We start from the raw sequence: 23,488 nt of genomic DNA, 5'->3' as shown, positions 1-23,488 counted from the left end.
TTCCCTATGGTAATGGCCCTTGCTCCACAGGTCAATGTGAATCCATGTGGGATTCTGCCGGTTTTAGGTCTCTTTCAATGGCACATTCCAACTGTGGGAAGACAAGCAGAGTCTGTGGACACACTCAGACAAATGTCACCTGTCACTTGATAATGGTAGGCCCTCCTGGATTAGTCGACCAGGGGCGTTGTGGACCTCCGGGACTTACTAACCACTCAGAGCCAGTGAAGATTACCACACCCACCCCACTGGTGTTCCCTTTTTCTAGGCAGTCACCCCAACAAATGGCTGCAGGGACCCTTGAAGTGCCCAGAGGGAATGTGTGCTTGTGGAGGCATTCCAGGCCCTTCCATCAGAACCTCACCCGACCTCCAGTTAGGACTCTGGGTCTGTGAGTTGGTTTTCATCTGGAAAACAGGGGAGAGGCTGGGCCTGTCCACTGTGGTGACCAAGCTGGGTTTCAGGACCCTGACCATTAACACTCTTCAAGGAAAAATGTCCTAAGTACTATTTAGTTCCCCAAGGGGTCTTCACGCCTGTGCAGATCTGGGAGTGCAGACCTCTGTTCCAGAGAAAGCACTTTATGCCTTTATAAAAGAGCAACTCCAAGTAGTCCACAAGGACATTTCTCTGGGGCTTGGGGACCAGTTCCGGACACAGTGGCAGCCAAGCCATGACCCTCACAGCTCACTAGAGGGTCCACTTACCATCTCTGGCCATAGCACTGAGCGTTTATCATTTCCTAGAATGACTCCTTCTCAAACCTTTGTTCCAAAAAATACTTCATTTATTAAACAATATATCCATAATCTAGAACATGATCCAAAAATACAGATATACATCTCTACATTATTTAATAAAAAGATTTACAATATTATCTTTCCTTTACAAAGGGAACATAGATAATTCCTTGAAAATAAAATGTAACATTCGTGTTAAAGCTGCATCATCTTTTTGGATGAAATGTGGTAAAAGTGAACACCACAAAATACATTTGTAGAAAGAAAGAAACTTCATAGAACTCTCTTCTGAATGAGAACATTTTTCTTAGACTTTGTTTTAAAACTTCTCTCGGCACAGAGAATGAGGACCAGTCCCGGCTCACTAACAACTAGGGAAAACCTTCCATCTCCAAGGCCCATGACAAGTGTCCGAATTCCAGCCACGGCCACACAGGGGAGCTGCTCTCAGGACAGTGTTACTGCTCAAAGCCAACCCTGCCCTGGGCAGCCAGCTACAAGTCGGGAGTGCCTCGTGGCTGCCCGGGACAGGACCATCGTCCCCACATGTCCCAGCAAATCTCCGTCATCCCTGCGCAGACCAGAAGCCACCAGGCTCCTGTGGCCGTGGCTGGTCACATCTCACAGCTGGCCACCCCGGGGCCAGGCACGCAGGCCCAGCTCTATCCGCAGCCCCAGCCAGCAGCTCTATAGGCAACGGCCACGGGGGGCTCAGTTTCACACATTATTTTTGGAAGTGCAACGTGTGTTCTTCTACAGGAAAACGAGAGGCTATTTGTCAACCTACTGACTGCTAACACAGCACTGAGTGTCCTCTGAACAAGGTGCCCCTTCTCTGCAAGGAAGTCCCGCGGCCCTTGGCTCAAGTGCAGCTGAGACAGGGACCTCTGGGCCCAGCCCAGACCCCCACTCAACCCAAGGAACAGGGCTCTGCAGCCACCTCCGGGTCAGGTCCGGTGCCCGGCAGGCGCACAGGATCTGGTGGGAATCACCCCACTGTCGGCGGTCAGGCCTCATGGGGTGATCATCAGAGGCACCAGCCACCCCTGCAGGACTGGAGCCAGGCCAACAGGGAGGACCTGGTCTCCTCAGCAAACAGTCGTTGCTGGGTGTTGCTGCGACTATGGGCAGCACTCGCAGTCAGGAAGGGGCAGCGGATCCGTGTTGACACAAACAGTGTTCTGGGTAGGGAATCTTCCTATTCTGCTCACGTCTTGTCTTCTCCAAAGCTCTACCTACCCATGTTGTTCCAGGGATATTTATGTAACCGACAGAGGTGAACGCAAGAGACAGCAGGCACAGAGACCTACAAAAAGAAGGCTGGTCGCTGGGCTGTAACCTGGTGACACCCAAAACCCCACAGGGAAGTTGGCCGGCCCTCCTGTGCTGCAAGCGAGGCCCCGGACCAGGCACCCCGGCCAGCAACCAAGCCACCCCCTAGGCACCAGTTTCCCGTGATGACGGCAGCCGGGAAGTGTTCTAAGATGCAGTGCAAATAGTAAAGCAGCTTCCAAAGGGCCATCACAAACTCATGCGCTCACCTGCCCTCTCCACAGAGACTGGTAAAAGAGTGAAGGAAACAGTTTTCCACAATTTATTCCCCACAATCTTTAAACACCTGTGTTAACAAAAATCTAAGTGACTAAATACAAACGAGCCTCGTTTTTGGCCACAACTGAGACCGAGGAACGCGAGCTGGCCGGTGCTCCTCCTGAGCCCCCCACCCCTCCTTTCTGGCAGCAGGAAGGCATTGGCTCTGGGATAGCTCGTCAGGCCAGCTGCTGACCCCCTACCCTAACCATGCAGCACAGGACCGAAAGGGTGGCACTCTCCAACTGACCCCACCTGCAGTGCCCTGGAAGCCCCGAAGGGACAGTGGGACAGCACGTGGGGCACGGGCTGACCCACCGAGAACCACAGATGTAGGCTCACGGCCCTCTGATGTCAAAGCTAACATTCACCTCTCATTTACCGACTGGAAACAGCCTTGGTGAGGAGTGGCCACGCAGGACACAGTCCCCCAAGTTTCTCTCCACGTCATCTCCTGCCCTTAGTGAAATATTAAAGAAAAGGCGAGAACATATGGTAGACACGGTCACTGCAGGAAGCAGGTGCACCATTCCAGAAGGTCTCCTGATAAAGAAGGCAAGATTCTTCATCAGTTAGGAATGTCACATCTTGACACCGCCTCCTGGATTTCTTTTCCTGCCTCGAGGACAGAAACAGGTTCCCTTTCTTCAGGACTCCTCGGACTCCTTTAGACGTGTGCCGGAGGGTCTCCAAGTCCACACATGTTCCCAGAAGTCACACTACGCACCATCACAAATGGATCGCAACACACCAAGCATATGTAATTTCCCCCAACTATTCCCAAAAACATGGTTCAGGACTGGTTTGGTGAATGCAGATTAAACAGAAGACACATTCTAGTTTGCCAGCTTCATTCCAGGACTGTGTGGCACAAGAAATTCACAAATCGTATCACATGATCATTGTCCCCTTGGACAGGAGCTGCTGACCGACCCATGTGCAACAGAACAGGTTTAAAATCAGGTCTCACTGGACTGGACTCACTTCACAGACACACAGACCCACGATCTCCATGCTGTTATGATAATTTGATCTTCACAGTAAAAACGTCAGGAATTCCCAGAGAAACGGCGCACCCACTGTCTGTCACACGGCTCCCGTGGGCCAGTCACGGGAACGACCGCTGCGTGCTGACAGAGAGCCATCTACTCCAGAAGATGAAACCCTCACAGAGGGAACGGGGAGCTCAGACGGAAACAGGCAGTGCACAGTGAAACAGAGCGCTCCGCCCCTAGGGAGAGCCCACCTGGCCCAGGCAGGCCATAGGCCCTGGTGCAGAGCCCAAACACGGCAGACGACTCCGGCAAGGCCTCGCAGGGGACAGATGCGCTGCCCCACGAGCTGGGGCAGCCCCAGGAAAGCAGGATGGAGCACGCGGGCTTGCGCCTCAGCTACAGAGGGACGGCAGCGCATGGGCTGGACGGTCCCCACTACGGCGCCCATGGAAGGCTCAGCTCTCCGGCACAGAGCCGGTACCACGTCTCCAGAACAAAGTCATCATGACGAGTCCCCGTAAGACCACTCTTCGTGCAAACAGGGCTCGGGAGGATTCTTGTTTGTTTTAGGAAGTCTCCAGAATTACAACTGGCCACTGAGTTCTTAAATATCATTGGAAACAAGGTAGTTTTAAAATGAAGAGAAAATATTGCAACGTGAAGAAGGAATATATTAACTTGCTCTTCTGGTCCGGGCATCCACCTTACTTCTTCTTCCTCCTTTCCTGAACGCACCGTGGACAGAACCTGAGAAGAAAGACACAGGGATCAACCCTGTGGGTGCTGAGGCCCCAGCCTGCCCCCCGGGACCGCCAAGACAGTGCCAGGGGACAGTGCTCAGAGCACACAGCTGTCGCATTGGGAAACCCCCGCAAGGGGAACCCCACTGAGTCACCCTGGCCAGCATGTTCTGGAGTCGACAGATACAAATCAGTGAGGAAGACTGTTTCTGCCCACGAATGCTCCTCAAAGTCAAGTTAACTGGTCATCCCTGGGCACTCCTGTGGTCACCACTGATCACACTGGAGGTCACACCCACAGTCACACTGGGGACCAAGCACAGTGGAGCACGGTGCATGGCACATGCAGCGAGGCGTGCTGATGGGCCCTAGGACCTGCATGACTAGCCAGGTCTCCCTGGTGATCCTGGGCAAGCAGGACGCTGCTCTCACCTCGGCTCTCCTGGCTCCTGACTCAGGAGGCGGCTAATGGGCCCATCCCAGCCCCAGGCCTGTTTGCAAGGGTTGGGTCCGTGCCTGGAAGTGACCGCCGAGCACGCTACTGCAGCAGCCCCAGAGGAAGCGAAGCCCCCCCCCCCCCCGCAGCAAACAGGCCTATGTAACACTTGTGCGGCATGAACACGTGTCAGAGCTGCAGGCTTACTTAAAAGGGAAGCTGCCTGAACCCTGTGTTTCTGGAAAGACCCCAGAGAAACACAGAGTTACACAGCAGTGGCGGGGCCCACCTGGCCTTCCCGACGCTGCTCGTCCTACCCTGCTTCTAGCACATGGTGGGGGGATCCCCATCTGCACGGCCCTCCCAGAAGCAAAATGATTTTCCATCACCTGCGGACTCTTCCACCCAAGATTTCCACAAACAACTCAAACCAAATCTCCCTGCCTCGTGCCCCACCATGAGCCACACCTGCCACACAGGTGGGCCAGCAGCCCCACACCTCCCACTCAGGTGCCCGCCCAGGCAGCAGGGCTCTGTCAGGGGCGAGTCCCATGGCTGCTCAGACTCCCTGAGGTGACCCGGTGCCGGGTCTGCTGGCACCCACTGAAACCTGGGATGACACAGTCTGTCCTTTGGGACTTTCTCCTCTCCTCTGGAGAACAAGATTTCCAGGATTTCATTTTAGGGTATACATCCCTTCTAAGCACAGATAAATAAAACCTGGGTTTTATTGAAACCTCAGAAATCTCAGAACAACACAAAAGCTGCTGCTGCCATTGAACCCAAGGATCAGGAAAAGAAAGGGCTCACACTCTCCAAGCACCTTCCCAATGCAACAGAGGCCCCTCAGCAGGTGCCCAGCCTGTGCCCAAGTTTGCAACCATCTTAATGTTTGTGCTCTTTGCCTTTTCCCAAAACTTCTCCAGGGACAAGAGCTCTCCATTTCACACCTGTATTTCAGAGTATCTCTACCTCAATAAATAGAGGCAAAACAGGGGCACCTGGGTGGCTCAGTGGCTTAAGCCTCTTCTTTCAGCTCAGGTCATGATCTCAGGGTCCTGGAATCGAGCTCCACATCAGGCTCTCTGTTCAGCGGGGAGCTTGCTTCCCTTCCTCTCTCTCTCTGCCTGCCTCTCTGCCTACTTGTGGTCTCTCTCTCTGTCAAATAAATAAAATCTTAAAAAAAAAAAAAAAAGAATCAAAACAGCTGTTCTCTCCAAGAATCTCACAAATGTCATTAGAGACCTGGCCCCAGATGAGGAGGGCAGCAGCTGTCCCCCCAGCAGCTCAGCCCCAAGAACCAGGAGCACTGCATTGGGGGGCCCAGTTCAGAGGGAAGCGGTGTGTAGGATGCCCCACAGACGGGGAAGGACCGAGCAGCGCCCCATACTGACCATTTTCCTTTGGGTTTTGTGGTCAGATCCACGCAGGCGAAGTGAAACCACTCAATAGGACACTGCAAGGTAGAGGGCAGGCCACAGTCAGGACTCCTGTACTCCATGGGCCAGACACCAGGGTGCACGGCCCAGGCCGCAGCCCGTGCCCAGCACCCGCAACCCCCACCCCACTACCAGGGATGCCGGCCCCACCCGCAGCCCATGCCAGCGCCCACACTCACGTCTGGGTTGTCGCAGCCTATCATCTCCCCATAGGACACCTGGTGGCACAGGCAGTACGTGGGCTCATTTGGGTCCACAGGCATGTCCAGCACATCAGAGGGGTGCACGGACAGGATGGTGTCGGTGAACTCAGACCTGCAGGGAAACCCCGGCCGTGAGCACAGGCGGGCAGGGATGGAGCATGCCCCTGGCACAAGGGGGGCACAAAGGCACCCCAGAGGATGTGAGGGGAGGCACTCACCACCCAGCACTGGGGTTTGACCCCACTCTGGGGGCACGAATCCATCTCTGTCTTGTCCCTCCATCTAGACAGGACCTATTTCCTGGGCTCCCTTACCCCCCTGCCCCAGATCCACCCTCCCCAGCCTCTTGGGGATCCTCTCCTTCGGTGGAGGCACACACCCCCAACTCACCAGCCGCCCAGTTGATGACATTGGAGAACCCTGGACCTCAACCAAGACTGACCCTGCCGCCTTCACTCACACACACAGGACCACATCTCCACCCCACACATGCCCACGGCACCTTCACCCCAAAACGCAGAAATCTCCAGATGCCCTCCCCATTCCTGGAGCTGTCAGTCTTGGGAACCCCCTCCCACCCCCAGCTGCCCACCTGCCAGCGGGCCATTTCTGACATGGCGCCGCCACCCACCCACCCCCATGAAGCAGGCCTATTGCTCCCCACTTCCACTGCCCCTCTAGATCATGAACCAGTGGCCCAGCCAGAATCCAGCCTGCCCAAGCCTCCCTCCCTGTGGGCTGCCCAAAGCCCTGCAGCTGAGCAGTGGGGAGAGCTGAAGGGAACATTCGCCTGCGAGAGAGCGTGAAGGGCTGGGGTGCTCACTCTTTCCGTGATTTGGCAGCTTCAAAGAACCCCGCCACTACCGAACAATGTAGACACTCTGCTCTGACTGGCAAAGAAAGACCACCCTCCCTCCCCCTCCAGAATCAAGAACATGCAACTGCCGCGGAGACACAGCCAGTTCACACCAGGAGCTTGAGAGGGAGCTAAGAAACAGCCGCATGTCACATGGAAGCACACTGATGGTATGTCCCAGAAGCTACTGCCACCCTGTTCTCCCAAACTCTCTATCAGTAAACAGTCTGTGCCTCTACAGTCAGATCCCAGGCTTAGCCCTGTGCCTCCATGCCACACTGCTGTCCTCCGTCCCAGTGCCCCCCTACCCCCAGAGACTACCGTCCTCCATCCCAGTACCACCCCAAGACCACTGTCCTCCATCCCAGCACCCCCCACCCCGAGACCACCATCCTCCATCACAGTACCCCCTCCAGAGACCACCATCCTCCATCCCAGTGCCCCCCCCGCCCCCGAGACCACCATCCTCTGTCCCAGCAACCCCCCGACTGCCGTCCTCTGTCCCGGGGTCACCCCCCCCACCAACTGCCATCCTCCGGCCCCGCCCCCCCCCGCCAGCGCACTGTCCTCTGTCCCAGCAACCCCCACCGAGACTGCCATCCTCCATCCCAGCGCAGCCCCCACCATCCTCTGTCCTAGTACCCCCACAAAAGCACCATCCTGTCCCAGGACCACCCCCAAGAGCGCCATCTTCTGTCCCAGTGGCTGTCCCACACAGAGAGCACCACCCCTCGGGTGGAGCAAGTGATGTCCCTTAAGGCTCCAGAGCCTGTCGCAGCCTCTGCCCTCCACAGCTGAGCTGCTGTCTGTCTCTGGGAACAGACAGGGCTTTCTCTTTTTATCTGAAATCTGGATGCATCAAGAAAGGTACCCTGCTCCACATGCACTCACACGCACTCCCCACACGCTCACATGTGCGTACACACTCCCCACACACACGCATACTCTCCACACACATGCATACACTTTCCACACATGCTCACATGCTCTCCACACACTCTCACACATGCTTACAAGCTCTCCACACACCCCAGGCATTCAGCCACCCTCCAGGCAGCGACATGGTCCCCAGTTGTTCTGCCAAGCAGATTTCTGGGACCCTCACCCACTGCTGGATGTGTCCCTCCCATCAGTGGGCTTCCACCCCCGGGCACTCACCTGGATGCTCAGTGCCAACCCGTGTGGGGTCCCCCACAGGCGCACTCAGGGCACGCGCCTTCCATGTGCCAACTGCGCTTCGGCGGCTCTGTGTGCTCTGCTGGCAAAGCCTGACTCAACTACCACACGGCGAGCTGACACCAGCCCTGATCCCCCATTCCCCAGGTGCAAGGGCTGCCTCCCTCCAGTCTCAGCTGAGGGGGTTCTGGGGCGGGAGGGTGGAAGGGAATGCCAGGAGGTCCCAGGGAGGCCAAGCCCACCAGGCAGGCTACAAATCCCATGTCAGCCATGCTGGGCACGAGCGGTGTCCTCTGAGCTCACTTCCCTAGACACAGTGGATACCCCTCCCCAGGCAGCCCAGGGACCCCCCCTCCAGTGTCTGAACCTCCGCTGCGAGGAGCAGTTTCAGAGCAAGACTTCGAGCAGGCCCAGAGCTGCTCATGCTGCCCTCACACACCTGTCACCCCAGTGAGCTCCTCTGGGCTGTCCCGACATCCATACAGTAGGACAGGAGCAGCACAGCTGCTCTGGGGGGCCGTGGAGAAGGACTTCACGCAGTAGGGCCAAGTCCAGCCCAACCTGCCTGCCAAGGAGCTCTGCATACCTCCCCCCTCGAAGTTCCCCTTCTCAGCTGCAGCCAGCCAGGAAGAAAAGCTGGGGCAGCAGCAGCCACACGGTCCACCTCCTCAGCGCCATCAGACAGTGGTCGGCAATGTGCACTGTCACAGCTCTGTCCAGGGAGAAGCTGCATGCTCGTTCATCTCAAGTGTGTCCACATAGGCAGCGGCAAGACACATGGGTCACCATGAGGTCTGAGCACAGTCAGGTGAACGCCCCGCCAGGGAGGCTGGGGCCTTGTTCCCCACAAGGGGACCCCTGGTGAGAAGGAGGCCAATGACGGCACCTGCTGTCTCCATAAGAGGCTACTGTGCTTTGGGTTCTGATCAGCAAGGAGCAGGAAGACTCAGAACCCTGCAGCTACAAGTCAAGAAAACAGGCCCAGTAAGCTGCTAAGACCACGTTTTAAAGACACTGGCAAAGCTGTGGAGTGACATGGGCCAGAAGCACCCAGGCCAAGGGAGGGGCGGTGGCCGAGCTGGCAGGCTGCCCCACTCCTGGGCTCAGCCAAGGACTGGCTGTGCTCCGGGGGATGCACCGAGCCAGCATGGCCGCAGACACTTGCAACCCTTACACTCAGGGCAGGAGGAACCCCATAGCCTGTTTATTGAACCCGGAGGCCCTGCAGCTGTGGCAGAGGGGCAGGAAGGCTGAGCAAAGATCTGTGTGGTGCTCTTGGGGAAAGGGCCTGCCTCCTCCTGACCTCTGCCAGCCACTGCAACACGGCAGGCAGGACACAGGACGGGAAAGCTACGCGTTGCCAGAGCGCTGCCCAGCCACACAGGGAGCCTTTCAAGAAGGAGAAATAAACCATGGGTTCCCATCAAGAATGGGGGAGGGTCTCCCCTCATGAGGTTTCGACATCAGAGGGGACTAGGCCCAGGCAAAGGGCCTCTAGCCCCCACGCAGCTCAGTTTGCCTGCTCCAAAAGCAAAAGAAACTCCTGGGGAGAAATCTCACCCCACATACTCCTGGCACCCTGAAGTCAGACAGATACGAAGAACCATGGGATGCGGAAAAGAGCAGGAAAATGTGGCTGCAACCCCAGGAGAAGCTCAGGAGAGGCTCAACTCCGCCAGACCCACAGAGCGCCAGCTCAAGGAACCAGGTGACCCCAGTCTAAATTCAAACAAATCCCCGGAGCAAATGAGGAGAAGCATTGTCTTAATGTTTAGTGAAGATATGCTCTTGGGGTTTCGTGTCTTGTCAGCAACATCAAAACCCTGGGAAATGCCAGGAGTCAAACAGTCCAGGTTCTTTGAAAGGAAAATTATGAAGAAAGAAAGGGAAGGAGACAAACACCCAAACGAAAGAGACTAACAGGGCTTAACGACACAAGAAAAGAACAAAGCTTCCACTTCCAACCGGGACCTAGCAACAGGCACTGAACTTGTATCCTACTGTGAACAGCTAGAAAACAGGACAGAGCATGTCACACAGCTGTTTCCAGACACTGACAAAAGGCAGCTGAGGACTGCAACCCCAGGCGAAGGTAAACAAACAAGGTGAGCCTTGCTGGCAGCACTTCCCACGCCCAGCCCACCAACAGGAGAACCAAATACAGCACAGTGTGTCAAACGGAGGAAGACCCCAAATTTCCAGGAGGTTAAGGCTGCTGGAATCTGCTGGTGAGGTGCTGTAAAGGACGAGGGTAAAGAGAATGTGCTCTAGAAATCTGCAAAGGGATCACTTTGAGTTTTTCACAAAAAACTAAGCCGTGCCCAGGGTGAGAATCCATGAGCCCAGACAGAGAACATGGGCGCGCTGTGAGCTGAGCAACAGAGGCTTGGTGGTGCTACAGCTCCAGCCAGCCTGCCGGGAGAGGCCACACTACAGTCAACAGGCGTTCAGAAGACAACCCAGAAGGGCCACACCTCAGCAGGATGACATCAGCAACTCCAGCAACCAGGCTACCCTCAACTGGAGGTTGGCAAAGTGCTGCCTGCAGCTGGCTGGCTATCTCTGTAAATAAGGTCTGATGGAAACACAGCCACTTTTTGTGGATGGTTTTGATATAAAACAGCAGAAGTGAGTGGTCACAACAAAGACAATATGTCCTGCAAGCCTAGAATATTTACTATCTGGCCCTTTAAGAAAATAGGGTTCTTTTACAAAGGTTAAAAACGAGCCTGCGAGGGCACCTGGGTGGCTCGATTGGTAAATCATCTGCCTTCAGCTCAGGTCGTGATCCCAGCGTCCCAAGATCAAGCCCCACTTCAGACCCCCTGCTCAGCAGGGAGCCTACGTCTCCCTCTCCCTCTGCTCTTCACCCCGGCTTGCATGCCCTCTCTCCTTCTCTCTCTCAAATAGATAAAAAAATCTTAAAAAAAAAAAAAAAACGAGTCATGAAGGATCAAGTTGATCCACAGGTGATTAAACCACTGAACAAAAATTAGAAAAAAAAAAAAAATTCAATACTCACGAACCAAAGACAACAAAATGCAGACACTCAACAACGTAATATTCACACTAACATCCCATGGAAAATCACTAGACATGTGAAGAAGCAGAAAAATGCTTCAACCACGAGAAAAACCAGTTAATAAACAGACCTGCCGAAACTATTCAAATTGTATAAGTTAAATATGTAAAGCTTTCCATATGTCAATCATACCTTAAAAAACTGGTCTTTAAAAAGAAGAAAATATATTTGGAAGTAACAAATAGATTCAGAAAAGATCTTTCAAAAAGCTATTATAAATACTTGTGTTCAAAAACATAAAGAAAAATATAAATGTAATAAAAACAGAAAGTATGAAATAGAAATAAAAAGAACTTCTTTAGGGCGCCTGGGTGGCTCAGTGGGTTAAAGCCTCTGCCTTCAGCTCAGGTCATGATCCCAGGGTCCTGGGATCGAGGCCCACATTGGGCTCTCTGCTCAGCAGGGAGCCTATTTCCTCCTCTCTCTCTGACTGCCTCTCTGCCTACTTGTGATTGCTCTCTCTGTCAAATAAATAAATAATTTAAAAAAAAAAAAAAAGAACTTCTTTAAAAGAATCTCTTAAGTGGAAGATTCACTAAAGGAAACTAAGATTAAATTAAGATTAAATTAGATGGATATAAGATTATATCCATCAAAGAAGAAAAGACTTGAAGATAAAGTAATAGAAACTATCCAAACACAAACTAACCAGACACATAGAAAGAAAAACAGTGGCCAAAAAAATAAGCAGAGCCTCAGTGAACTGTGAGAAAATATCAAGCTAATGTACATGTAATGTGAGTCCAATAAAAAGACAAAAAGAGAGCAGAAAAAACTATTTTAAGAATGAATGTCTGAAAAATTTCCAAATTTGATACAAAATATAAACCAGCAGTTCCAAGAAACTCAATGAGCTCCAAGCAGAATACACATTAAAAAAAAACCCACGCCAGAACAAATCATAATTAAGTTATTAAAAATCAAATTACTGATTGGAAATCTTAGAAGCAGCAAAAATAAATAAAGCCACTTACATATAAAAAAATCAAATATAAAAATTATCACTAATTTCTCATCAGAATCAATTCAAGATGAAAGACAATAGGACATCTTAAGCGCTAGAAGAAAAAAGTCAATCTAAAATTCTATATCCATCAATAACATCCTTCAAAAAAGGAGATAAAATAGACATTTTCAGAGAAAATATTTGAGGACATTCATCATCACCAACAGCCCTGCACTATAAAACAATGTTAAAGTAAGTTCTTTAGGCAGGAAAGAGATGACACCAGAGGAAAATCTGCATCTACATAATGAAACAAAAGCAGTGGAAATGGTATGTGCGTAGAGTGACAATAAACGTTTGAAAATCTGTTTAATATAATAATGGTTTAGACCTAAAATAAGAACGTGTTTTGAGGCTTATATCATGCGTAGAAGTAAAACTTTTGACAAAAGCACAAAGGACAGGAGGTAAAAATACTTGGGTTGGACCTTACACTAAACATGAAATAGCGTAATATCATTGGAAGTTCACATAATGAACAGGGTGTACATACTAGAACAGTCCATGGGGAAAAAACACTAAAAAATATTTGATTAGGGGCGCCTGGGTGGCTCAGTAGGTTAAAGCCTCTGCCTTTGGCTCAGGTCATGATCCCAAGGTCCTGGGATCAGGCTCTTTGCTCAGCGGGGAGCCTGCTTCCTCCTCTCTCTCTGCCTCTCAGCCTACTTGTGGTCTCTGTCTGTCAAATAAGTAAATAAAATCTTTAAAAAAAAAAAACCTAATTAATCTAAATGACACTAAAATAAGAAAAAGCAGAGACAACTAACAGCAAGAGGGTAAATTTAAATCCAGTCGTATCAGGAATTGTATTAAATCTGAGACTGTAGGGGCGCCTGGGTGGCTCAGTGGGTTAAGCCACTGCCTTCGGCTCAGGTCATGATCTCAGGGCCCTGGGATCGAGCCCTGCATCGGGCTCTCTCAGCAGGGAGCCTGCTTCCTCCTCTCTCTCTGCCTGCTTGTCATCTCTCTCTGTCAAATAAATAAGTAAAATCTTTAAAAAAAAAAAAGTTCAAAAACTGATCAGGTTTTAGGAAATGACAAAAAAATTTTGTTTAAAAATAAATAAATCTGAGACTGTAAATATTGCAGTAAAAAAGAGGCAGCAATTCTCAGACTAGATAAAAAAAAGCAAGACCCAACTTTGCTGATTTCAAGAAACCCACTCTAAATACAAAAACAAAAATATGTTGAAAGTAAAGGGATACCTGGGTGGCTCACTCAGTTAAGCCGATTTCTTCGGCTCAGGTCATGATCGCAGGGTTATGAGATTGAGTCCCGCATCAGGCTCCTGGCTCAGCAGGGAGCCTGCTGCTCTCTCTGCCTCTGCCTGCTTGTGCGTGCACGCGCTCTCTCTCGCTCTCTCTCTCTGATAAATAAATAAAATCTTTAAAAAAAAAAAAAAAGGAAGAAAAAGGAAAAAGCTCCACCATGCCAAAACTCATCATAAGACAACTGGAGTGATCATCATAATATCAGACCAAGTAGACTTCGAAACAAAGAATAATACAAGAAATAAAAAAGGAAGACACTTCGTAACAATGAAGTAGTCAGCTATTTTTAGAAAAACCTAAATGTGAAGGTAACAACTAGTAACATAGCTTTAAAATGTGAAGCAAAACTGACAGGAGAAACAGACAAGTCCATAGTTAGAGTTGGGAGACTTCAACATTCTTCCCTTAGCAATTTATCAATCGAATAAACGAGTATCAGTAAGGATACAGAAGACCAACAACACTACCAACCAAGCTTTCTGATTGACAGCTACTCTCCACCCAAAACAGTAAAACATGACATTCTTTTCTAGGGTATAAGGAATATATAGGAAGACTAGACCATAAACCATAACACAACTCTTAATCAATTTCAGATTATTTCTATTTATGATATTCTCTGATCATAGCAGAATTAACTTAAAAAATGAGATCAGAGAGCTACCTGGAAAATCCCAAATTATTGGGAAGCTGAGAACACACTTCTACATAAGTTATGAGTCAAAGAAAAATCACAAAGGAATTTTTAAAATATTTTGAATGGAATAAAAATAAAAATACAGCATATCCAAATTTTTGGGATATGCTAAAATAGTAACTAGAAGAAAATTTATAGCTTTAAATACTTATATTAGAAAAGACGAAAGTACGAAAATCACTGATCTAAGCAACTTCCACCTTAAAAAGCTGGGAAAAAAAAAAGCCAAGTAAATCCAAGTAGTGGGAATTAAAAATAAAAATATGAGCAGAAATAGGGGCACATGGGTGGCTCAGTAGGTTAAGTATCTGACTCTTTATTTGGGCTCAGGTCATGATCTCAGGGTCATAAGGCTGAGCTCTGCATCAGGCTCTATGCTGGGCATGGAGCCCAAGATTCTCTCTCTCTCCCTCTGCCCCACCCCCCCAAAAAATATATGAGCAGAAATCAATGAAATAGAAAACAAACAATAGAGAAAACATAAAAACCAATGAAGCCAAAATCTAATTCTGTGTGAAGATCAAGACAAAATGAGAGAAAACATAAATTATCAACATCAGGTCTGAAAGAGGAATCATCACTACAGATCCTACAACAGAAAAACGATTGTGTGACATTATTAATAATCTGATGTGAATAAATCTGATGACTCATGAAACAACCAATTCCTTGAAAGATAGAGATTACCAAAACTGACTCAAGAAGAAATGGAAAGGCTCAATAGTTCCATAACTTTAAAAAAACTGAATACAGCACTGAACTGTAAACTTAAAATAAGAATATTTTATTGTATATAAATTATTCCTTAATAAAATTAACTAAAAGGTTAAAAAAAAAGAGCAAGATTAAACTATAGTGTCCAGGAATGTACATGCTGGGAACAAAACTACAAAGAATGGGCATAAAAATGGCATAAGTCTGGGTCATGTTCACTTGGGGTAGAGGAAGGAGGTTATGATTTCAACAGGGTACATAAAAGTGATTCTGGCAGTAGTCAGTGACAGACAAGGATGTGCCTCAGAGGAGTTCATTAAACTACATGTTTGTTCTGCGTTTGTATACTGCAAGATGGTATCTGGAGTTTTTCTTAAAAGTTTAAACACCACCTTTAAGAACCAAAACTTCTCCCTTTTTTTGGTCAAGAAAGACTCTCTGAGGTCTCCCCCTAACTGTGAAAACCACCTCCACGGAAGTCACCAGATGCTTTACTGTTTTCTCTGTACTCTAAAAATCACTTCTGTGAAGCAACACAGTAGCTTGGGGGTTGGCGGGGAGCAGGTAGGAGAAAGCTTTAAATGAAATATTCTGAAGTTCAAGGTAAATAATACATATATTTAATAAATGCAGTCATGCAACTTAATAACAAATATATCCAAAATATATATTTATACATAAAACAATGGACAGCTATATATTTAGCTGTTAAAGCGTGGCTTAGCCTGAACTGTCAATAAATATAGTGTCTCTCGAGAGGCAGGACACACAGTGGCTAAGAGCGTGGGTTGTGGAGTCGGACCGCCCAGCGCAAACCCAGCTCCCCCGCGCAGGAGCTGAGAACCCTAGGGCTGGTCGTGCTCCCTGGGAACCCCGTTGGGCTGCCGAGCACAGCTGGAGCCGGAGCCAGAGCCGGAGCCGAAGCCGGAGCCGGAGCCAGCCCGTGGAAAGCATGCAGAACTACACCCACCGCGGGCATGCAGGAAGCACGTCCTCGCTGTTAGCTGCCATTGGTGTTTCTAGATGCTAAGGAAATACTAATGCTAAGTAATCTTTGGAGAGAAAGAGACAAGGAAAAGAGCCTCTCACCCTCCTTTATGCTTCTTTTTCTTTGGAGTATCTTCCTCTGAGGTCCTCCTGCCACGACCCCGGGAGCCTCTTTTTTCTTTCTGACCCCGACCTTCTGAAAGACAATAAAACCCCAATTACCCTCAAGAAATTCACGAAAGCAGGACACAGGAGTTACTCAAATATACTTCCCATAATGTTCCTGACATGTTTATCACCAAAACTCTTCAAAACTCCATAGATAACAGTAACAAAATAAAAAAAAAAACTTAACAGACTTGCTTTTTAACCCTCGTCCTCCGGAGCCTTCAAAGTCACTGCCCTCCATCTTGTCCTTCAGATCCGCTTCGAAGCGTGCCAGGTCTGCATCAAGCCTTCGGATGTGTTTATCCACCTACCGAGAAGGATGCTCACAAGTCTTACTTAAAAATGAAAGCAGAACACCTCAGGAATCCCAAATACACTGGAAACCAACCAGGAAGTACTTTCCTGCCCTTTACTTGGGTTTTCAACAAAGAAAGCTCCTAAAACAAGGTCCACTATCTCAGTTTATGAAGAGTCTTTGTCCCCACGTTTTGACAGCTCCACAGAAGAAATCCTACTCAGGAAAACCATGAAGGGAGACAATAATGAGAAAAGGAGCTGGGAAATGCAATGGAATGGGGATGAGGACATATAATACTGAACCCTAACTTAACCCGAGTTCAAAAATCTGAAGAACATACAGGTTCTGACAGAAAAGGCCTCTAACACTGTATTTAGGACAAGATAGAAGAAAGAAGAAAGAAAAGGCAATGGCCGAAGCACGGGAATATGACAGTGACCACACCGCCCAACAAAGGCGGCCTCCAGGGAGACTGCCAGGACTTCACAAGGATGCAACACAAGGCGTCCCTTCACTCAGTGGGCTCACAGCAATGAACCCATTAAGCCACACCAAGCGTCACTGTCTCTACCAATCCTTGTCAGGAAACAAGCTCCAATCTCAAACCCTATTATGACTCAGAGAAAACCTGAATGTGTCTGACAACTGCTGAAACCTAACTCTTAAAAAGCAGGCTGCTTATTGTAGAGATCCAGCGCTTGTCAGGGGCACCTGGGGGCTCAGTTGGTTAAGCATCTGATCCTTGATTTCGCCTCAGGTCATCATCTCGGGGTCTTAGGATCAAGCCCCGTGCTGTCAGGCTCAGGAAGGAATCTGCTGTAGGTCCTCCCTCTGCCTCTGCCTCTCCCCACCACCCTCATCCCCTTATCCGTGCACACGTGCTCTCTCTCAAGTAAATATATTAATCTTAAAAAAGGAAAAAAAAAGATTCAGCGCTTTGGGGCATCAAAACCCCAAAGATAAGCATTACGTTCTCCTTTTTTAGTATTCCTTCTTAGCTACAACTTAATTCGGGTTTTTTAAAAAATTCCCGTTTTTTCTCAGGGGATAGGGAATGGAGTCAGGGGACAGCATGCAGGCCTTCCTTCACTACACAACTTGATGTGCATCACAGGACAACTGCTTGTGCCCCATGGGAGCCCCACACAAAGCTACTTGAGAGAAAACTGGACACGACAAATTCTAGTACTTGACCTAGAGCTGACAAAAAGAAGCATTAAAAACACACAAAAACTTAGAGTCACTAAAGCGTCCAAACACACAAACACAGAGGGCATGGAAACCAAACTGCAGGATGACAGTCCCTGCAAAGGACACTCCAGTACTTGCTTCCTCAAGAAGCATCTCCCCATCAAAGCCTGAGCCCACCTGGCACACACGGCCTCTGAGCCCCAGGCCCCTTCCCGAGTGACAGGGCAGAGCCCGAACCCCCCACCCGACTCCTGCCCTGCCTTCTCACCATCTCGTAGGTCTGCATGGCCAGCTGCACCTTATCGTCACTGTACTCCTTGCACTTGCTGTAGGCACTCTGGATCTTCTGCAGGTGCTCCACACGCTGGTCTGGAGAAAGGGTCTTCACCGTGGATATGTACTCTGCGGCCAGGATGTCAATCTCGGCTTTCTTATCTGACACAGAAATGGGGGAAAAGCTAGTCTCTACAAGAGATTCTACACTAGCAAGTAAAGCTGAACAAGGCTGAGCTGCAGGGTGCCGGGTGGCTCAGTGGGTGGAGCATCTGCCTTCAGCTCAGATCACAATCTCAGAGTCCTGGGATCGAGTCCCGCATCAGGAAGCCTGTTCTCCCTCTCGCTCTGCCACTCCCCCTGCTTGTGTGCACTCTCTCTCTCTCTCCCTCTTTGTCAAATAATAAAATCTTAAAAAAATAAAATAAAATAAAAAGCCAAGCTGCAGCAAAGAAGGGGCTGGCTGAACGCTAGTGGGAGCACGGCAGGCATGCCTTCAGCAGACAGCCCAACACTAGGGGACATGTGGACGCCACAGCCTGGGCAGCACACCCAGGACGGTTCAATGTGCAACCGCCCTCCCAGAAAGGATGCATTCTGACCTCTCGGATTCCCAACATCCCCTGTTGGAATAGCAAATCATGGGCTCACCTTGGCTACAACCTGGTGTTCTACTCTTCAATACACACCCCCCAGATTTAGGACACATACAGGAAAATATTCATCAGTGCAGACAACAGGAAACAAGCTCAATGTGCAATCCACAGTAAAACAGACTGAGATGCTGTGGTCCATTCACACAGCAAACCAACAGCACACAGCCACGGGGATTCTTCCCACAGAAGGCAGCAGTGAGCCACAAAAGCAAGACATGAAGGATGACACACAGGGAGACACCATCCATATTAAGGACGGACACATACAACTGAGAACTCTTTGGTTTAGGAAGGTAAGAAAACATGCTGCAGAGGAAACTGAGGGTGGGAGCCCCTTGGCGGAGGGATGGCACACTAGGGTTACACAGGGCCCCAGGTACCAGAAGCCCCATTGCTCCATCCCGGGAGAGGTCTGCAAGGTGCAGCTTGTTAAGCAATGGACAAACACTTACGCTTATTCCTGAACACAAATGCTGTATTTCACAATAACAGAATTCTCTGTATCTGTCAGGTGATTGTAGCTCAGTGAAAAAAACACAGCTATTCTGATCTTACAAAACATGTGCAAGGCACAATGAATGAAAAATCACCCATGCCCAAGCACATGGCCACAAAACATGAAACCTCAGGTTCAAAGACAGCAGCCCAAGAGCTGCTAAACAGGAAAGGAAAGAAGAGCACATGTATCAAGGGTGAGGAATGCGAACAGGAGCAGATCTCTCAGGGCAACAGGGAAGCTGGGAGACAACGCAACAGCACCTTCCACATGCTGAGGTAAAATGATTTTCAAGCTGGAATTCTATACCCAGCCAAAGTGTTCATCAATCGTGATGTAAGCACGTTTTCAGACATAGAGCGTTCTAAGAAATCTACCTTCCCATGTACCGTGTTTCAGGGAGCTAATGCAGGTAAGACTCCAGTAATGCAAGTTGTCAAGAAAGGATGTTTACAACACAGGAATCAGAGTACTGCCCCAAAGATGAGCAGAGACAGTGCCCCAGCCATTGGCCTAGACAAAAGCCACAGGATGGGAGGCTCCAGCAGAAAGGTCTGGTGAGGAGGGCGAACTCGGGACTGGCAGAACACCTCGTGTGGCAGACACAGTGAACATGGGGAATGCATATGGAATACAGAAAACAAAGCAATTCTGAGCGCTAAGAAAAACAGTTATTCAGAAAAAGGTCACACAAGCAGAGCACGAAATGTGGCCCAGGTGCAAGCCACTGCCATGGGGTCCTGAAGGAAACGCCATCCCTGGTCTACAGCAGACTCAGAGTCTACACCATGGCGCCAGGAAACGGTGGGGGTGGGGGGATCTAACCTTCATATTCCACAGTAACAGAATAAAGACCAAAGCAAAAGGGATATAAAGTAAGAAACAGCAGCAAAACCAGGATGTTTAGAAACAGGGAGCTAAATACCAGAAGACTGCAAAGTGCTATCTGTTTAAACCATGTGTACATAATTTGAGGAGCGCCTGGGTGGCTCAGTTGGTTAAGCAACTGCCTTCAAGTCGTGATCCCAGAGTCTCAGGATCGAGTCCCACATTGTGCTCCTGGCTCCACAGGGAGTCAGCTTCTCCCTCTGACCTTCTCCCCTCTCTTGCTCTCTCTCTCTCAAATAAATAAAATCTTTTTTTTTTTTAAAGATTTTATTTATTTATTTATTTGACAGAGAGAAATCACAAGTAGTCGGAGAGGCAGGCAGAGAGAGAGAGAGAGGGAAGCAGGCTCCCTGCTGAGCAGAGAGCCCGATTCAGGACTCGATCCCAGGACCCTGAGATCATGACCTGAGCCAAAGGCAGCAGCTTAACCCACTGAGCCACCCAGGTGCCCTCAAATAAATAAAATCTTAAAAAAAATTTTTTTTAACTATGTATACATAGTTTGAAACCAGAAAACCTTTTAAAAGAAAGGAAAGGGAATGAGGAATCCACGACAGCTGTGAAGATGCCACAGGAAGATGTGTCAGAACCCAAAACACTAAGTCGAATTTTAAAGCGTCAACACCATCCATAAGACATAAGCCAAGGCCCAAAGCTGAAGGCTGGGCTGCAGCCCCACTGCCCTGGGGCCCTGGGGGAGCAGGGTCACCTCTCCCAGCTGCCAGGGCCCACCACAGGCTGGACTAAAGAGCCTGGACCTACCTTCTGTCCTCTGGTCCAGCTCTCGCATGAGCTGGAAGTTCCTCTGAAGCTCACATGGAAGGTTCTCGATGCCTGAAACACAGAGAAGTGTACTTCTCAGCAGCAGGACAAAACCTGCCTTCCAGACTTTATACCTAAAGTCTACAAATAATAAGCTCACTTCATTTTCTGTTTCTGTGAGGATTTGGGGAACAGAAGGATTAACGTATCTTTTTTGGGGGGATGGGTATGAAACTCTGATAAGACTGACAGGCTTCAGAGGGTGTTGGAAGCTGGAAAAGTTAAAGGAGGACTTACCCTTGAGCTGCAAGCAGAGGCTAGGAAGATGGCCCGTGTGACCCTTCCATCCTACACCTCCAGCGAGTCCTCCCCTCTCAATACTCCCCCACAGCAGGTAAGACCAAAGCCCTGGGGTCTGTTTGATCTCCCCCACCCCAGCCTTATTCAAACACCCAGTGCACAGGGTGGAGCAGGCCAGTGCTGTGTAGTGTATTTCATGCAAGGAGACAGGATATTTGAGCTACACAACACAGAAGGCATTGGCCGTGGGGCTGCTGGGCACCTGAAATGGGGCTAATATGACTGAGGGACTAAACTTTGCATTTGCTCAAGTTTCATTAATTTCAAATTAAACAGACCACGCTGGCCAGCATAGGTAGAGTACCCCAGGCCACACTGCCTTCCACACTGCGCTTCCATCCCCCTGCTCCAGGCCAGCCTTCCAGCCTGTCTGCACAGTTGACAGCTGCCCAGCTCACCCAGAGAATGGCACACAGGCCCTCCCCAGCCTCAAGGCTCACCACAGTCTCCCCAAGGACCTCCCTGTTTGGTTCTATCCTGGGCTCTGCGGGACAGTGCCACCCCTGGTCTCTCACAACCTGCTGGGCTCCTTCATGCCCCTTAATTTGCTTAGTTTTAAAAATCCATTTGCCCCATTTGGAAATAAGTTCCAGGAAAATGAGGACCAAGGTTTAGCACACAGCAAGTGTTCAAAAATCAAGCAGTCACCTCCATCCTGAGCCTTCACACAGGTGCCCCATGCATGATGGAATCCACAAACCTCCAAGTGTCCTCATAGGGCTCACTGGGTAGGTACTGGGACAGAGAAGGGAAGCCACAGAGCTCCCCAACAGACATGACAGCACAGTAGTGACAATGGCAGGGAAAGGCCTCCCCTTTTTAGTGCTCTCCCACCAGGACTCCCCCATGGCTCAGGCTTGGACTGGCAACCACCCTGGGGAGAGCTGAACCCCACCGTGTCCCGCAGGGCAGTGGCTCACTCCCAACCGGCAGGAGAGGCAGGTACCAATAACCGTGCATATTCCTACTGCAACACAGAGCTCCAGAGCGCCCAGCCCAGCCCCCCGCCAAGGCCAACCACAGCCAGAGCCAGATCCAGATCAGATCCAGATCAGCAGCGTTCAAACGCGGGCTTTCCGCTGTCGAATGCATGACATTGATAAGCTACTTGGCCTTTGCGGCCTGCATTTCCCCATCTGCTCAGGAGTTCTCGGGAGGACCCAAGCTGAGCTGCATGTAGACAAAAGGACGCCTGCAGGAAGCACCTCCCAGACCGCTTTCCGTGGTGACCATCCCTGGGCTCAACACCAGCCCCGCCAGTCCCCTCCCACCAAGGCCACGCGGAAGGACGGGCACCCTAGGGGACCGCCCACGCCAGTTATCTTCTCCAACTCCCAGGTCACCGCACGAGCCGGCACAGAACCCAGGCTGGAGACCTCCCCCACATCGCAGACCCGGAGCCCCCCCCCCAAGCACGGCCCAGCGTCCGAGGCTGCTGAGGTCGACGACTTGCGCCCGAACACCCGCGCCCGATTACCCTAGCCCGACTGCGCGGTGGGGGCGGGGCGGGGCCCTAGGGTGGGAGTGGGGCCAGGAGAGCGGAGGGGGCTGGGAAGGGCGGAGCGGGGCCGTGAGCCGGGACTTGTCCGGGAGGGGCCGACGGCGGGGAGGGCGGAGCGGCCGCTGAGACCAGGACCAAGGGCGGGGCCTAGCCGGGGAGGGCGGGGCCTAGATGGGGAGGGCGGGGCCATGTAACGCAAGCTCCGCCCAGAGCGCACCGGCCCCCGCCTCCCCGTGACGCACCTGGAATTGGCGCGGCCGTGACGGTAGGACCCCGCGCCGCGCCCCCCGCGCGCACCTCCCTGCGGCCCCGCCCCGCCCGGCGCGCGCCCCCGCCGCCCCCGCCGCTGCCGGACCGCCCCTACCGCCCTAACGAGCCCTCGAGGTCCGCGCGCGGCACCTGGTGCCCGCGGGGTGGGCCCGCGTGGGGAGGCCTTGCGCGGGCGCCGGGCCAGAGGGCCGCGAAGGGTGCTTACTGTCCAGGTAGTGCTCCAAGTACATGGCGGTCGCCATCTTCGTCCGCGGCCGCGCTCTGGGTCTGCGCGGGCGGGCGGTGCCGCAAGGGGCGGAGGCGGGGCCGGTGCCTTCAGTATTAATGAACCTCGGGCGCTGATTGGCCCGCCAGGCGGGGCGGGGCGCCGTGTGGATCCGCCCCCCAGCTTCCGGCCGGCGGGCTGCGCACAGCGTCGCGCGGGAGCGGGTCGGGGCCCTGGGTCAGACGCGGGGGGCAGCGGGGTCTGGGGACTCCGCTACGTCCTGGGTGCACGTCCCTGCACGCGTGGCCGCGGCCCCAGGTTCCCGCCCCCTCCCCGGGAGGACGGGCGGGGTGTGCGGCGCGGGGCCTGCAGCGGCCGGCGGCGCACGTGCGGGTGGAGTGCGGGTGCGGGGGAGGGGCCGGGCCCCCGAGGCTCAGGGCACCGCTCGCCCGAGCCGCTGCGGTAGCGGCTTCGGCGCTAGAGATGCG

General features: G+C 51.2%; 1 protein-coding gene across 2 annotated transcripts; it reads right to left on the bottom strand.

Annotated features, from left to right (window-relative positions):
* Positions 1 to 2,311: 2,311 nt before the first annotated feature.
* On the bottom strand, positions 2,312 to 23,321 carry ING5 (inhibitor of growth family member 5). 2 transcript variants are annotated; one of them, XM_059393941.1, is made up of 8 exons: positions 23,001 to 23,321; positions 20,665 to 20,736; positions 17,858 to 18,024; positions 16,296 to 16,407; positions 16,035 to 16,125; positions 6,120 to 6,255; positions 5,896 to 5,957; positions 2,312 to 4,072 (listed from the first exon to the last, which is right to left on the bottom strand). In XM_059393941.1, exons 1-8 carry the CDS (start codon positions 23,035 to 23,037, stop codon positions 4,030 to 4,032), a joined length of 720 nt encoding a protein of 239 aa, XP_059249924.1. In that variant the 5' UTR covers positions 23,038 to 23,321; the 3' UTR covers positions 2,312 to 4,029. The 2 variants fall into 2 exon arrangements, with proteins under 2 accessions (XP_059249924.1, XP_059249923.1); XM_059393940.1 differs by having other exon boundaries at positions 16,035 to 16,128; positions 23,001 to 23,319.
* Between the last annotated feature and the right edge of the window lie 167 nt (positions 23,322 to 23,488).

This window comes from Mustela nigripes, chromosome 3 (assembly GCF_022355385.1).
Source record: "Mustela nigripes isolate SB6536 chromosome 3, MUSNIG.SB6536, whole genome shotgun sequence".
Lineage (NCBI taxonomy): Eukaryota > Metazoa > Chordata > Mammalia > Carnivora > Mustelidae > Mustela > Mustela nigripes.
The sequence above is the reverse complement of the archived record's forward strand: the minus strand, read 5'-3'. Positions and strand labels throughout refer to the sequence as shown.

What these genes read in the sequence shown, in the direction of transcription:
- ING5 (XM_059393940.1), bottom strand. Translation starts at nt 23,037, where the DNA reads ATGGCGACCGCCATGTACTTGGAGCACTACCTGGACA. An exon ending in CTTGGAGCACTACCTGGACA is followed by an intron (nt 20,737 to 23,000) that starts GTAAGCACCCTT and finishes TCTGTGTTTCAG; the next exon opens with GCATCGAGAACCTTCCATGT. An exon ending in CGGAGGACGAGGGTTAAAAA is followed by an intron (nt 16,129 to 16,295) that starts GCAAGTCTGTTA and finishes ATTGTCTTTCAG; the next exon opens with AAGGTCGGGGTCAGAAAGAA.